At 39.8% G+C, this 17,641-nt stretch overlaps 1 protein-coding gene across 3 annotated transcripts in view; it reads left to right on the plus strand.

The window, feature by feature from the left end:
* Spidr (scaffold protein involved in DNA repair) overlaps nucleotides 1–17,641 on the plus strand; it is a 319,993-nt gene that overhangs the window by 295,657 nt on the left and 6,695 nt on the right. For all 3 annotated transcript variants that reach the window (XM_069990683.1, XM_069990685.1, XM_069990686.1), the window contains 2 exons: nucleotides 3,804–4,014; nucleotides 5,293–5,445. In XM_069990683.1, coding sequence (XP_069846784.1) covers nucleotides 3,804–4,014; nucleotides 5,293–5,445 — 364 coding nt within the window. The remainder of the gene's footprint in view (nucleotides 1–3,803; nucleotides 4,015–5,292; nucleotides 5,446–17,641) is intronic.

A 17,641-nucleotide genomic window follows, 5' to 3' on the forward strand; every position in this document is an offset into this window, starting at 1 on the left:
CCTCCCTCTCCTGAACAGCTGGAAAAAACTAAACTATTGTTTCAATAGTTTCACATTTTTCAGAGTGCCATGAAGACTGGCTTTCATACTAGGCATTTCCATTTCTATGTCTGAAGAGTTCATTTCTTATTATTGCTGAATAATAAGTATTCCATTGTCTGGCTGTACCAAAGCTTATTTATCCATTCACCTATTGCATGACATAGTTAGCTTTCAAATTGTTACTTGTGTATAAAAAAGTCCATTTTTAAGAAAAAAAATTACAAAAACTTTGGAACTGCTTTAAATCACTTATTGATGTGTCATTGATAGGTTATTTGGTTTTTTCGGATTTTTGTTGTTTTTAGTAGTGCTGGGGTTTGAATTCTTGGCTAAGTAGGTATTTTTACCTCTTGAGCCATGCCTCTAACCCTTTTTGCTTTCATTATTTAATTATTTTGTGGAAGGTGAGCCTTCCACTGTGATCCTCCCACCTTTTTACCTCTACCTCTAACTGGTTGCTTGATTTTGTTTTTTTGAGACATGGTCTCTCTATGGAGCCATGGTAGCGTCAGACTTTCATCATCTTGCCTCCACCTCTTCTAGAATTTCATGAATTACCACACCTAGCTTTGGTGTCTTTTTATAGGTTTTCTTGTTACTATGTTCATACCCTAATAGTAGAAATATTTCAACGGTAATTTCAAAAGAAATTACAAGATTTTATCAGAACAGTCAGTTGAACGAGAGACCATAGGCCAAATCTTGGCTATTTCCAAGCAGCATTTTAAATCTCTGCCCTAAGGGCCTTGGCTCAAGCAGGAATGAGGCCTTAAATTCAAACCCCAGTACTACCAAAAATATAAAAAATAAAATCTTTGCCCTTTTTAAGATATCTACCAATAAATGTTTTTGCTGCTTACTCCAAAAATACACTTTTAATGTCATGGTCCAATACAGGACCATGCAGTGCATTTCAGTGCCATATCTCTTTCATCCTCTTTAAATAGAATATTTCATCTCAACTTTTATGACCTTGACTTTGTTTATGAATATGGACTACTTACTAAATAATAGAATGTCCCTTGGAGCTGGTAGAGTGCTTGCTTAGCATGCATGAAGGCTTGGGTTCCATTCCTCAGTACCACGTAAACAGAAAAGGCCAGAAGTGGATCTGTGACTCAAGTGGTAGAGTAGTAGCCTTGAGCAAAAGAAGCCCAGGGACAGTGCCCAGGTCCTAAGTTCAAGCCCCAGAAAAGAAAAAGAAAAAAAAAATATCCCTTAGGTATTTCTGATATCTGATAAATTTAGATTATTCACTTTTCTCAGAAATATCACATTCATAATACTGTTTCCAGAACTGTGATATCTTTTCACTTAGTCAACATGATATTTTCCAAGCTTTTCCACTTGAAAGTTAACAATATAATTTACACTTATTCATTAATAATCATTTTATGGTGAGATGCTTTGAAACTAAATATCCTGTTTCTTATCAAACTTTTGCTCAGTCATTTTAACATTTACTATGGTTTTCGCCTGAATCAATAATGATAGCATTTCTTTTACATTATTAATGGTAATCTGCAGTTACTCCTAATTACATTTTCATTCCCCCTGATTTAATTAAGTAGTCACTTATATATTCATGTCTGTATGGACCAGTGGATTCAGTTTTCACTTATTAAGTTATAGTCTATTACTATTTTTTTACTTTCATTTTTCTTTTTTCTCTTGTTAGCATATATGATTTGTGAATATATATTGTGAATTTTCATACTGTACATAATGTACTTTAGTACATATAATGCTCTTTTTTATCCTTTCTAACCTTCTTTAAAACAATTTTTTAAAGGCTTCATTATTTCATACATGTATATGAAATACTTTGATTGTATTTACACACTGCTATTCATTTTAATGTTCAAAATTTCTAGAATTTAGCTGGCTGTCTTTGGGGCATGTTTTCATCTTTTTTTTTTTTTTTTTTTGCCAGTCCTGGGGCTTGAACTCGGCCTGAGTTTCTTTTTGCTTCAAGCTAGTGCTCTACCACTTGAGCCACACCACCACTTCCAGATTTTTCTGTTTATGTGGTACTGAGGAATTGAACCCTGGGTTGCATGCATGTTAGGCAAGCACTGTACCACTAAGCCACATTCCCAGTCCCTCCATCATCTTTTGAGTCTTCCCTTACTTCTGACACAATATGTGTCATACTCATCTTTGCTTTTTATACTTTGGAAGTAGCTCTCTCTTCACAGAGAGGGCTAACTTTAATGAAGAATGCCCTTTAGAAACCAAGATTTGGATTCTAGGTGTGCTTAGGAACTATTAGGATGTCATTGCTTTTAGAGCCTCTCATTGGACAGAGCAAGGAAAGAGATGTGTGTATATTCATGTACATAGACATCCATATCTACTTCTATGTTTCTATATAAAATCATTGACCATACCAAAAAGTTTGCTCTAGATTTTAGCAGCATTTTTCATTTTTCTCAGTATTACTCCAACTTCCTGTATGTCGTCAACCTTCTACCCATGAAGATTACCTCCTCCACTCCAACCCACAGCTCCTGCCTGTGAATTCACCTCTGTGCAGTCCTGTTGATTAGCCATGTTGAATTTTCAGCCTGGTCACAGAGTCCACACTAGCAATACTAATATGAATCTCCAACTAGCCAAGCCATCAGGCTCTGGCCTATTGGTTCTTTTTGGCCCCATTTCTATTAAATCCTCAGTTTTGACCCTTGATGCTAGTTTAATGGAACTTGAAAAGACATTACAGCTATGCAGGTAAAAAAAAGAAATAAAAAAGAAAGAGATTATAATAAAAGTAAAGAAGAAAGACTAAGGACAAACAAAAGCTGTTGCAGATACATGACACCTATTTTGTTGCAAGGCCTCAGAAAAAAAAAAAATCTAAGGGCCAATGAGATCCATTGTGAGCAGTTACCCAAAGAGAATATATGTGTATTAGACAGAAAACAGTATTCCAGTTATACAAAAGTGGGACCAGCAAGGAAAGAATGACAGACTGACTCTGCCTAACTGGACAGAGAATAAGTAGAGCCCTGCCAGCTAAAGGGCACTGCCAGCAAAAGGTGGGCTTCAGTACTAGTAAGAAACACTTTAAGCATTGCAAGATAAGGCACAGCTGTGCCCTACCTAGTAACCAAAATTCTGTTGTATGCTTTAAAGTTTTTTGTTGTTGTTGGTTGTAGAGCTTGAATTCTGGGTCTGGGTGCTGTCCCTGAGCTCTTCAGCTCAAGGCTAACGCTCTACCATTTGAACCAGAGCGCCACTTCCAGTTTTCTGGTGGTTAATTGGAGATAAAGAATCTCATGGACTTACCTGCCTAGGCTTCAATCCTTAGATGTCATCCTCCTGAGTAGCTAGGATTATAGGCGCGAGCCCCCAGCACCTGGTGCTTCAAAGTATTTTTAAACTTAGCTACTCATGATCAGGGCTCAAGAATAACTTGGGTAGAAAGTTCAATATCTCCAAAATACCATTGGGCTGGGAATTTGGCTTAGTGGTACAGTGCTTGCCTAGCATACACAGGCCCTGGGTTGGATTCTTCAGCACCACATAAACAGAAAAAGCCAGAAGTGGCACTGTGGCTCAAGTGTAGAGTGTTAGCCTTGAGTAAGAAAAAGCTCAGGAACAGTGCTCAGTCCCTGAATTCAAGCTCCAGGACCATTGGAGCCTTAGCTCTGGCCCTGATAGAGTATTATTATTAGGGATAATAATCCTCTAAGATAATTGCTTTTACAAATTAACTTTGTATGTAAGCGTAGTTGACAGACTTTACTTTCAAACTGTAGCTGAAGAGTCTACTTCTTTTGGAGCAAAGGGAGATTTGGTTGCTGGTCACTGATGTGACCCTCCAAACAAAGGATGAGAGTGAACCCCACCTCCCTAAAACCCTGCCAGTCTGTGTGACCTCCTCATGTGTGCTGGGCCCTGAAGTCCTAGAAGCACTCACCATGGCAGTACCTCACACCATTCTCTTCAGGGATGCTCTCCGAGAACAAGGTATGCTTGCCTCTCCTCCACAGCTGTATTTGGGATGACTGATGAGGAGTGCCACACAAAGGCACAGTTGCTTGCACATGTCTCCATTTTACTCAGCACAGGTGGCACCTTCAAAAAGCCCAGCACAAGCCAGAGGGTGTTGGCCAAATGTCAATCATCTTACCTACTCAGAAGGCTGAGACCTGGAGGATCATGTTTCAAAACCAGCCAGGCAGTAAAGCCTGTGGACTCCATCTCTAATTAACCAGCTAAAAGCAAGGCTGGGCACATGGTGCTGAGTTCAATTCCAGTACCAGAAAGAAAAAAAAATCAGTTCAGCACAGACATTGCCTTTGGGGTCTAAATGGTGAGCATACCAGTCCTGGGCTTTCAGTGATCCTGTCATGGCTACCTGGGAAAGCTAGCACCCTCAAAGTGATGGTAGGTCCTATGGAGACATCACTGACCACTCCATGACTCTGTTGGAAGCACCCTATGTTGTCACAGAAGCCACCTGAAGCCATATCCTGGATGACCTCTTTTAAAATAAACCAGAAGCTAGAACATTACAGATGTATAGGCTTTAATTCAGGTGTGGTGCTGAACACTTTTAATCTCAACATTCAAGAGACTAAAACAGAAGAAATACAAGCTTAAAGCTAGCCTGGGCTTATATAGTAAGATCCTGTCTCCAAAAAAAAAAAAAAAAAGGTTTCAGTGATTCAGCCCTTTTTCTGCAGGAGTAAAACTAAAAGTCCTAAAATTAAATAAATGTATTCCTGCTTTTGTGTGTGTGTGTGTGTGTGTGTGTGTGAGAGAGAGAGAGAGAGAGAGAGAGAGAGAGAGAGAGAGAGAGAGAGAGTTTGCTGGTCCTGGGACTTTAACTCAGGGCCTGGGTATTGTCCCTTTAAGGCTAGTGCTCTACCACTTGAACTACAGCTCCACTCCCAGCTTTTTTCGTGGTCAATTGGAGATAGATTCTCATAAACTTTCCTACCCTACCTGGGCTAGCTTTGAACTGCCTCAGATGTCAGCATCCTCCTGAGTAGAATTACAGGTATGAGCCACTGGCACTCAGTACCAAGTTGAATTTGAATGTAGTATGTATATTGTTTTCTAAGTTCACTGGCTGCTTTCAGGCAAAATTCTACAGAGCATGGGTACTGCTAGACACATCCTTGGGATTAGGAGCAGACATGACCTTCATCTCTCAGAGACTGAAGAACACTATTTTTACTAGCAAAGAAAACTTGTGATTTTCTTCAGTGTTTCAATAATTTGAAGGGTCTTTGTTGTCAGGTCAGATTATTTGTGTGGAACGAACCATCCTCTTGCCTCAAAAGCTGTTTGTATGTGTGGCCTCTGGTGTTGGCCCCTGTGAACTGCCTGGCCCAGTGATGCTGGATGAACTAAACTCCTTCACACCTGTCAACTGCATTTGCAGAGTGCAAGGTAAGCAGCCATCTTGCCAGAGATGCTGTTTATATCATCTTAAATAATGTACTATTTTATACTCACTTATTCAACAAGACTGTTTTGTGCCTGTTGTGTTCCATAAGGAACAAATAAGATGAGGTTTTTTCCTCTTGAGCTTAGAAAATATATATAGAAAGACATGAGTCGACTGAATGTATAAATGAATCTAACAGTTTGAATGTTCCAGCTTATAATAATGAGACCCTTACCATTGTTGGGAAGGTCAAGGAAGTTCCCTAAAGACTAGCGTCTAGAGCTGAGATCCAAATGATATGTGGAGCATAGGCGCAAGGAAAAGAACTTATAAAGGCAGCCCACAGGAGAGAGTTAGCAGGTAGTAGTGTCCTGGGAAAGGTAGAATAATAGGCAGCAGGACGGAGGAATGTACTGAGAGGAGGCTGGAGAAGCCAATCAAGTATCAGAAGCATGCTGCTATACAAGGAGACTGGCAGCCTCAATGAAGAAGATGCAGGGAGAAGTTAGGAAGAGCTGACCTTAAAGACTAAAGAAGGTGTTGGTCTTATTTCGATCCAGGAAGAACAGATGAAGAACCAGTGAGGTGACAGTGTTGACACTGACAGAGCAGTAAATCTAAGAGAAAGTTCAGTTAGGAGGGAAATTGATGGATTGGGTAGTAAAGTAGGGGAGGGGTGCAGTGGTGAGAAGACCTGCCTCCACCTACAAGCTTCTGGCCCGGATGGGGAACTGAGAGTGCCGTTTGCAAAGTAAGTAATAGTGGCTGTGGCAGCTTTGAGAGGACCAGCTAGCTGTCTGTCTGGAGAGTGTGGGTGCTTTTGATATATCTAAGGAGAAGATGTTCCAGCAACTGGTTGGATAACTGAAAATCACATTAATGCTTTCTTTATAATGAATAAATATATATAATATATAATGTGTTTCATAATGAAAGTAATGTATGTGCGTTGGAACCAGTGCAAGCTAAACTCAGTAGGAGGTAATGACATCCAGCCAGGCAACCACTGTGCATCCATCTTGCCCCTGTGCTCCGTACACACAGCCTCAGCTGCTTCCTTAGAGGAGTGTTCTTATCTCTGAAGTTGAGATGGCTTGCTACATGCTATTCTGTCATTTGCTTCTCCCACTTAATAGTCTAGCCAAAATATCTGTTCAGAAGGGTGTCTGAATCAAGAGTTTTACAGTTGCATATGAGGCCCTCATGAACTGCTCCAGTGATGGACATCTAAAATGTCCCCATGTTCTTGCAATTTGAAAAGAGGCCAAAATATGTTCTTGGACATCATTCCCTACTGATTTCTAAAAGTGAAGCTTTCAGGGGCTTGAGGATCAGGTATTTTTCCAACAATTTTGGGCATGATTTGCATATTCTATAATTCGCTATTTAAACAGGAGCAAAAAGATTCCCTAAACCCATTATTAGTCAGTCCCTATTACTGACCACCTCCCATACATTCATCTTAGGAAACACCAGTCTACTTTTTGCTTTAATGATCTCTGAATATTTTCAAGGTCCATCCACAGTATATCATATATCATTTCAAATATTCATATATCTTTTCAAAGAACCAGAGTCTAAGTTCCTTGAGATTGTTCCTAGTTTTGTTGATTACTACTCTATTTGTTATGATTTTTATTCTCCTTGATTTTAATGCACTATTCTTTTTTTGTTCAAGTGAAAGTCTAGATTATTGTCTTTAGATTTTCTTTTCTAGTAAAAGGTGAAATATTCAGTCCTATAAATCTTTTGTTGTTGTTGTTGTTGCCAGTCCTAGAGCTTAAACTCAGGTCCTAGGCACTTTCCCTAAGCTTCTTTTGCTCAAGAATAGCACTCTACCACTTGAGACACAGAGCCACTTCCGGCTTCTTCTATATATGTGGTACTGAGGAATCAAACCCAGGGCCTCAAGCATGTTAGGCAAGCACTCTACCACTAAGCCACATTCCCAGCCCCCAATGCTATAAATAGTTTTGCTTTCATTATATCCAAAAGTTTTTGTTTTATTTTACATTGTTTTTTGTTTGGGTTTGGTTTGGTTTTGAAACAAGATCTTCCCATATAGCCTGCTGTCCTCAAATTCACAATCCTGCCTCAGCCAAATGAGTGCTTGGATTGCAAGAATGCCCTACCGCATCCAGTTCTAGATTTTTTAATGTACTTATGAAGTAATGTACAGAGGTATTATGCATTATGAAGTAATGTACATTTCATATGTCAAGTAAAGAGTACAATATCACTTCTTCCTTTGCTCTTTCCCAGTTTTTTCCCTCCCATCCCGCCCACAAGTTGTATAATTCATTTTCAACATAGTATCTACGGAGTATTATTGCTGCATTTGTTCACCCTTTGTCCCTTCATTCTTGTGTTCCCCCCTTGCCCCTCCCAAAGATGTCTGTATTTTTCAATGTGGCTAAGTATTTTGTACAGCCGAGAATATAGTCTTTCTTGGAGAATGTTCACTATGAACTTGAGAAGAATATTCTGCTGCTATTTGATGAATAACTCAATAATGTCTATTTAATCTTATTGAATGATGAAACTCTCAATTTGATTCTATCCTGATGGCTTTTCTTGCTGCTGTATCAGTCACTGGTAGAGAGTGTTGAAGTCACCCACTATAATAGTAGGGTTTTTATAAAGGAACTCTCCTCAACGTTCCCTTTGTTTGACTCATGTACTTGATGCTTTCTCAACTATGTACACATTAAGGATTGCCAAATCTTCTTAGTGACTTGGCCCCATTATCATTATTTTAATGACTTTTTTAGCCCCAGTAATTCTCAGTACTCTGAAGTCTGCTCTGAAAATTTTAAAGCTTAGCTTTCTTAAGGTTTAATATGGCATATCTTTATCCTTTTATAGTTAAGTTAATGTTTAAAAGCACAAGTCTTTATATTTAATAGAGGTTTCTTGTTTTTTTTGTTCACTTTGATAATCTGTCTTTTAATTTGTATACTGGATTGTTCACATTTAAAGTGATTATTGATTTAATTGAATTAATACTGACTACACTTATACCTTTTCTAATTTATTACTCCAGATTCTTTATCTTCTGCTCATTTTTTGCCTTTTATCATTTGAATAAGTATCCTATATGAACCCACGTTCTCCTTTCGTTCAGCATCTCAATTTTTTAGAATTTAAAATCTTAGCCCAATGTAGTGACACTGCCCATAACAGCACTTAGGAGACAGACAGAAAGATGATAAGGCCAGCCTAGGATATATAAGTGGACTGGCATAAAATTTTAAATTTAGTGAAAGGCATCCTATTTTTTTAAGATTTTGGTGATTCCCCTAGATTTTGCAGATGACATTTATAAGCAGTCAAAACAACTTTTAGATGGCCTTGTCCTCCTCTGGTAGTAAGGGTACCTTGTAAGAGAGTGATAAGAACTCCTTTCCCTTTCCTTTTAATATCACTGTCATTTCTTTCATGTACCTATTAGGCATAAACACTTAATGCTTTATAGTTAATATCATTTAAACTGTTAGATCAATAATAGTTATTGATCAATTTAGAATAAGGAATGTAACCAGGCACCAGTGGCTCATGCCTGTAATCCTACTCAGGAGGCTGAGATCTGAGGATCACAGTTCAAAGCTAGCCTGGGCAGGAATGTCTGTGAGACTCATCATCAGTTAACCCCCAGAAAACTGAACGTGGTGCTGTGGCTCAAAGTAGTAGGGCACTCAGGGACAAAGCCCCAGGCCATAAGTTTCAGCCCCATGACCGATCAAAAAAAAAGCAATGTAAAATGTTTTATTTTACTTTCATATATTCCTTTTTTTTTCATGTAGCTCCATGTTTCTGAGCTATTTTTCTTATATCTTCCATTTTCATTTGAGACCCACAGGCACACTGTCCCAAAGCTGCCCTTTCAGCCCTACTGGATAAGTGGGATGTGTAAAAACACACTGTTACCACAGAGCAGGTGCTTTTGGACCTGTGATGAGATCAGAAAGGAAAAAAAATGCAAAACCCCAGCTGCAGAGTCGCAAAGACACGCCCAACATGGCCTACTGGAATGCCCACAGCAAGGCGGCAGGAAGGGTAACCTCCTCTCCTCCGGGGTCATTACCCTGCCATTGTACTACTAGGGGTCTGCCTATCTCTAGCCCCCTCAGGTCTATCTGCCCCACTGCTCATAACTAGCAGCTATCCCCTTCCCATCTTCCCACCTTTGCCTCCCTGTCTAAGAGAGTCTCAGGATGACTTAGAGCTATCAGGACTTTTCAACGCCCCTTCACGTGTGTGAGAAGTTAGTGCTAGGGATTGGGGCAGCTCTCAGTCATCTGAGCATCTGAGTCTTAGGCAGCTGAATATTGAGGATTTTCTCAGAGCAAGGTCTGAAAGCACCCTGCACACATTTGCAGCATGGAAGCCATAGAAAGTGTCCACAGGTCCCCAGAAAAGAGCTTCTGTGGGGAGGTCACTGTACTCCCTGCTGAGGGCACCAGGCTTCTTATCAGTACATTCCAAAAAATCACTTCCCAGAGTAGGCAGATTTTCTTCCAGTTTCTTTTCCTGAGTAAAATACTCCTGCAACATTGATTTTTCTCTCCTTCGCGTAGCTCGTACTTCTTTATCCATTGCTCACCATGACTGGGGATCTCTGGCTTCCTGTTCTGCGGATAGGGACTGCCAGCATAGATTTATGCTACATGCCTCCTAGAAAAATGGTAGCAAAATCTCATCCTCAGCCTCTAGATAGAAGAAAACCCATTGCTAACACCAACTTCTTCCTTTAGGAAATTGGGGAAGAGAGGGGGTTATCAGAGATACATAGTTACTGGAGAAATTTGACACTGGACCTGAAGTGAGCTCAAGACCAGCCCAGAAGGACTCTAGGTGGCCCCAGTAGTAGGGTGCTTCCCTCAGGACCCTTTGAAAGATTCTCTGTAAGTGTGAGCATGTATGTGTCTGTGCAGGTACTGGGCTTGAACTCAGGGCCTAGGCACTGTTCTTTAGCTTTTCACTCAAGGCTGAAGTTCTAGCACTTGAGCCACAGCTTAACTTCCAGCTTTTTGGTGGTTAATGGAAGTAAGAATCTCACACACTTTCATACCTGGGTTGGCATTAAACTAAGATTCTCAGATCACAGTCTCCTGAGTAGCTAAGATTACAGGTGTGAGCCACCAGCACCCAACTGAAAGACTTTTTAAAAAGGCATTTTTAGTCCACTTATTAATGGGGTGGTTGTTTCTTTGAGGATTTGATATTGGTGAGTTTAATTTTTTTTAGCTCTAGGTATGTATATATATATATACGTATATATATGTGTATGTGTATGTATATATATACATATATATGTATATGTATATGTATAGATAGATAGATATACATATAGATATAGATTCAGTTGTGGGGCCTGAACTCTGGGCCTGGGCGCTGTCCCTCAGCTTTTCAGCCCAAAGCTAGCGCTCTACCACCTGAACCATAGCACCACTTCCAGCTTTTTCTGCTTATGTGGTGCTGAGGAATCGAACCCAAGGCCTCATAATGTGAGGCAAGCACTCTACCCCTGAGCCACCTTCCCAGTCCATCTAGGTATATTTTTTATATGAGGCCCTTGTCTGCTGGACAGATAGTGAAGATCTTCTCCCAATCTGTGGGCTTTCTACTTATCTTGCTAGCTACCTCCTTTGCCATGCAGAAGCTCTGCAGCTTAATGCAATCTCATTTATTCACCCTTTCTTTGATTGGTTGTGTGTCTGGATCTTTATTTAGAAAGTTTCCACCTGAGACAAAAAGCCCTAGTGTATCCCCTATCCCTTCCTGTAATATTTTCAGGGTCTCTGTTCTCACTTTGAGGACTTTGATCCATTTGGAATTTGATTCTGGTGAAGGGTGCTATATAAGGATCTAACTTCAGTCTTATACATGTGGATAGCCAATTCTGACTGTTAGAAAGGCTGTCTTTTTTTCCATCTGATTATTTTGGTTCCCTTATCAAAGATTGCTGTAAGTCTGTGGGAACATGTCTGGTCTTCAGTTCTATTCCATTGGTCGTCAGGCCTGTTCCTGTGTCAGAGCCAAGCTGTTTTTATAACTACAGCTTTATAATACAGTTTGAAGTTTGGTATTGCTATTCCTCCAGCACTGTTCTTCTAGCTAAGGGTTGTTTTTGCTATTTCTTTTATTATTCCATATGAGTTTTTGGATTGCTTCTTCTAGTTCATTAAAGAATGTGGGGATATTGATGGGTATTGCATTGAATTTGTAGCTTTGGGCAGTATTGCCATTTTCACCATGTTAATTCTCCCAATTCAGGAGCATGGGAGGTTTCTCCACTTCCTTAAATCTGCTTTACTTTTCTTTTTTAGGTTTTTAAAGTTTTCATCATAGAGGTCCTTCACCTCTTTGATTGAGTTTACTCCTAGGTAATAGGTGGGCTAAAGAATTAAAAAGAGGGAGCTGGGAAGGTGGCTCAGTGGTAGAGCACTTGCCTTGCATGCCAGAGGCCCTGGGTTCGATTCCTCAGCACCACATAAGCAAAAAGAAAAAAGCCGGAAATGGCACTGTGGCTCAAGTGGAAGAGCACTAGCCTTGAGCTGAAGAGCTGAGGGACAGTGCCCAGGCCCACAGTTCAGGCCCCATGACCGGACCCCCCCCCCAAAAAAAAAGAATTAAAAAGAGGCTGGGGATATGGCTTAGTGGTAGAGTGCTTGCCTAGCATGCATGAAGCCCTGGATTCAATTCCTCAATACAACATAAACAGAAAAAGCCAGAAGTGGTGCTGTGGCTCAAGTGGTAGAGTGCTAGCCTGGAGCAAAAGAAGCTCAGAGACAGTGCCCACGCCCAGGCCTGAAATGGCCAAAAAAAAAAGAATTAAAAAGAGACTTCTTTGGAGAGAAAATAAGAATGTCCAATAGACACATGGAGAAATGTTCAACATCTCTGGCCATAAAAGAAATGCAAATCAAAACCACATTGAGATTCCACCTCATCCCAGTTAGAATGGCCATTATCAAGAAAACAAATAATAACAAATATGGGCAAGATGTGGTCAAAAGGGAAGCTACTACACTGTTGGTGCAAATATAAACTTACTCAACCACTCTGGAAAGCAGTATGGAGGTTCCTTAAAAGACTAAACACAGACCTTCCCTATGACCCAGCAATCCACTTCTGGGCATTTATCTAAATGATCACAAGCAAGGCCACACTAAAGCTACCAGCACAACTATGTTTATTGCAGCATTATTTACCATACCTAAGATATGGAGCCAACACAGATGCCCCTCGACAGATGAATGGATCAACAAAATGTGGTATATATGCACAATGGAATTCTATCCTTTCATCAGAGAGAATGACATTGCCTAATTCGTAAGGAAATTGAAAGACTTGGAAAAGTCATCTGAAATGAAGGAAGCCAAACCTAAAGAGACATAGGCTCCATGGTTTCTCTCATTTGTAATGATTAGTATATGTCTAGGATAGTCCTAGCAGAGAATCACAATACTTGAATAGCTATGTACATATGACCATATAAAATGATGTTAATCATTTCGATTAGCAAGAGGTCTTTTTTTGTTGTTGACCTTGTTGTTGTCAATGTACTCTATCAAGTTCTTTCTTTTTATATATTTTTTTCTTTTTCCCTTTGGTTTATCCCCAGTAGACACTGTTTTTGATTCTGGTGCCCTATGTCTTGTATATTTATCTGATTTGGGGAAGGAAGGGGGAATAACAAAATGCTGAGACAAGGACAAAGGGTGAACCAATGCAGCAGTGGTACTCACAAGACACTATGTTGGAAATGAACTTTACAAATTATGGGGGGAAGGGATAGTGGGACAAAAGTGAAGAAGTAGATAATAATGTTCGACAAGAAATGTACTCATTACCTTACTCAAGTAACTGTAGCCCCTCTGTACAGCATCTTTACAACAAAATTAAATTAAATTTTAAAAAAGGCATTTTTATAACTGATATGGACTTTTCCCAAGCATAATTACAATAGATATAGATATACATAAGACAAGCAGAGAATTTTTATTGTGAAAATACTGTACAGAGGGGTTACAATTACATGGGCAAGATAATGAGTACATTTCTTATCAAGCATTATAGCCTCCTCCTTTGTTTCCCCTTCCCATTCCATTCTTCCCCCGCCCCCGCACCCAACCCTCCCCCCCACACCAAAGTTGTAAAGTTCATTTTCGACATAACGACTTGTACATCTCATTGTTGCAGTGGGTCCACCTGTATCCCTATTTAAAAAATTTGTTTTTTCCCTTCCCCTCCACAAATTATAACAACATCAAATACAGTGAAAGTATGGGTTATACTGTGGGGGATGGACATACAAAGAAACAAAGAAATCATCTTATAAATATGTTAGAAACAATCACATGAAAGAAAAAAAAATTTGAATACATATCTTAGGGCTCATTTCCCTAACATCAACTTAACTGACCTTTTCTGCTTGACTCATACTAGTTATTGCAAATAAGGGAAACCATGGGACCTATGTTTCTTTGGGCCTGGCTTACTTCACTTAATATAATTTTTTCCAAGTCTTTCCATTTCCTAACAAGTGGGGCAATGTCATTCTTTCTGATGGAGGCATAGAATTCCATTGTGTATATATATACTACATTTTCTTGATCCATTCATCTACTGAGGGGCATCTAGGTTGGTTCCATATCTTAACTATGGTAAATAAGGCTGCAATAAACATAGTCGTGCTGGTAGCTTTAGTGTGGTCTTGTTTGTGAACATTTGGGTAAATGCCCAAAAGTGGGATTGCTGGGTCATAGGGGAGTTCAACCACTTTCCAAAGTGGTTGAACAAGTTTACACTCCCACCAACAATGCAGTAAGGTTCCCTTTCTGTCCACATCCCCTCCAGCATCTGTTATTATTAGAGTTCTTGATTATAGCCATTCTTTTTTTTTTTAATTTTATTTTATTTTATTTGAGAACATACTGTACAGAGGGGCTACAATTACATGGGCAGGATAATGCATACATTTCTTACCAAGCATTGCAGCCTCCTCCTTTGTTTACCCTTCACCTCCCTAATTATAGCCATTCTTAACTGGGGTCAGGCGGTATCTCAATGTTATTTTGATTTGCATTTCTTTTATGGCTAGAGGTTGAGCATTTCTTCATGTGTCTATTGGCCATCCTTCTTTCCTCTTCAGAGAAGTTTCTCTTTAAGTCTTTAGCCCACTTATTTATTGGGCAGTTGTTTCTTTGAAGATTTGTTGTTGGGGGATTTAAGTTTTTGAGTTCCAGGTATATTTTAGATATGAGACCCTTGTCTGTTGTATGGCTAGTGAAGATCTTCTCCCAATCCGTGGGCTTTCTATTGATCTTGCTAGCTATGTCCTTTGCCATGCAGAAGCTCTAAGCAAAGACTTTTAATATATTTATTTTTTATTTTTATTACTTAGTAGTTATATAAGGAGGTCCCAATTTGATAGGGCAGATTATGAGTACATAAGGCATCTTTTTTTTTTTGGGGGGGGGGGTCCGGTCATGGGGCCTGAACTCTGAGCCTGGGCGCTGTCCCTCAGCTCTTCAGCTCAAGGCTAGTGCTCTACCACTTGAGCCACAGCACCACTTCCAATTTTTTTCTTTTTGCTTATGTGGTGCTGAGGAATCGAACCCAGGGCCTCAGACATGCAAGGCAAGCGCTCTACCACTGAGCCACCTTCCCAGTCCTACATAAGGCATCTTGATCATTGTTACCCTTCCATAGTTCTTCCCCATTTTTCCCCTTATCCCTACCCTCAAGTTATGTAGTTCAATTTGTGCATGATGTACGTTGACTATAATGATTGGCCAGCATCAAGAATACAAACAATAACAAATGCTATTAGGAATGTGGGGAAAGTTGGTCAGTATGAAAACTAGTGCATCCACTCTATAAGGCAGTTTGGAGGTTCCTCAAAAAAAAAACGAAACATAAAAACTATTAACAGCAAAGCCTTTAAGGAGTGTGCAGATCATGAGGTGTTGGCATCACCTGTACCCCTCTGGCAAATGGACTTGCCTTCCTTCCCCTTTTTCTTCTTCCCTCACTCTGTGTCTTCCTTTCTCCCTTTCCTTCTTTCTTCCTTTCTTGTTTGGCTTGCTTTTGAGACATGGTCTTATTAGTTAGCCTAGGATGGGTTCAAACTCACCATCCTTCCTTTGCCTGTCATGTGAGGCTACTGGGGTGTGAAACTCTGCCTGACTCCTTTTCTTTCCGATGTGGATGTTCTCAACACTACACTTCCCAGCCATTCTTTGAAAATCATTTAAGTTTATCCAAACTAGTTTCCAGTGGTTTGTAGACTCCAGATGAAATTATTTCCTCAACTTTTGCCTTATTGTCTAATTCAAAGGAAATTACTTAATTCCATATAATTGTAAGAGCTGTTAACACTAGCAGATACCCTAGGGTAAAAAGAACTTTTGTTAGTAGAGCTTACTTTTCATTCATTCATTTTAGTAGTTGCTAACCAAGAGCACTGCTGTGCTGCAGCTTGGTGCTCAGTCTGCAGACCCAGGCCACCGCGAATCACAGTACAGACCCTTCTCTAGTGTTTGCGATACAGCCTCATTTCTCTCCCTTGGACCTCCTTCTGATTCTGCCTATTATAAATTAGCTGATACTCTTTTCCAGTTTCATTATAAGACTTTATTGACTTTCTTTCTCATCCCTTTGACCCACTTTGATATTTGCAGAGACAATATCTTTAAATAAGGCAGCCTTTTTAAAATCAAGACCTATTATTCTCATTTTTAAGAAGTTATTCAAGTCTGCATTGCATGAATGCACTTCAATAAACTAAGCTTGCTAGTGGTCATAATTCTGTTTTATCCTCTACAGATATTATCTCTTGATGTCTTTTCTAGTTAGGAATGAAATTTTTTGCTTCAAGAATGAAAACAGGACTGGAGATATAACTCAGCAGTAGAGTGCTAGCCTAGCCTTTACACGGCAATGGATTCAATTACCAGAACCACAAAAAAGGGGAATGAAATTTCTATTTTTTTCTGGAAACTTACATCACATCTTTTGTTTTCTTCAAACATCTAATTCACCACATTTCATCAAAGATGAATCTGCAGTGATGTCTGTCATATTTCACCTCTGAGAGAATTCAACATCAGTTCTGGCCCTGAGGCTGCCATCTCCAAGGCAATAGCCTGTCTGGCCTCCATCACACTGCAGTATGCGGTTCAGCTGAGATACAGGTTTGGCCTGGTCCAGGTCAGCCTATAGACCCATTTTAGTCCCATCTTTAGGAAGCCTTCCCTGGCCCTCAAGGGAAATCTCAGCTACACTTCTTCATGGGTCTTTTCCATTTATCAGTTTAATACTTATTTCATGGTATTTTTACTCATTTTTGTCAATTAGCTTTCCTAAGCAACTCTTCTTCCATGAAAGTAGAGACTGTACACTTTATCTTGGTTTGTAGTGTTCCATACTAGAATAAGTATATTATAAATGTTTCAGTAGAAGCTGTGTAGTGCTTGTAATCCTAGTTACTCAGGAGGCTGAAATCTGGGAATTGTGATTCAAAACTAGCTCAGAAAGAATGTCTATGAGACTCTTTCTCCAATTAACCACCAAAAGCCAGAAATGGAGCTATAGCTTGAAGTAGTAGAACACTAGCCTTGAGCATAAAAGCTCAGAGACAGCACCCAGCCCCTGAGTTCAAGCTTCAGGACTGGCAAAAATAAATAAATAAAATAAAAAATGTTTTAGAAGAAAAGAAAGTTATATTCCTTTTATGTTTTTCTTTGTCAGTCATGAGGCTTGAACTCAGCCTGGGCACTGTCTCTCAGTTCTTCAGCTCTACCACTTGAGCCACAGTGCCACTTCCAGTTTTCTGGTGGTTAATTGGAGATGAGTCTCACGGACTTTCCTGCCCAGGTTGGCTTTGAAGCGCAATCCTAGAGCTCAGCCTCCTGAGTAGCTATGCTTACAGGCATGAGCCACCCAGCAAGAAAGTTATATATTTTTAATCATAACTAAAATTGCCCTAGAAATCACCTAGAATCTTTTCTCACCAGATACCCAGGGCTCATGCCTGTAATCCTAGCTTTTCAGGAGACTGAGATCTGAAGATCAAGCCAGTCCAGGCAGGAAAGTCTATGAGACTCTTACCTCCAATTAACTACTAAAGAAATGGGAAATGGAGGTGTGGCTCAAGTGGTAGAGCATTAGTCTTGAGCAAAAAAGCTCATG

This window comes from Dipodomys merriami, unplaced genomic scaffold (assembly GCF_024711535.1).
Source record: "Dipodomys merriami isolate MVZ:Mamm:240054 unplaced genomic scaffold, mDipMer1.0.p SCAF_4, whole genome shotgun sequence".
NCBI lineage: Eukaryota > Metazoa > Chordata > Mammalia > Rodentia > Heteromyidae > Dipodomys > Dipodomys merriami.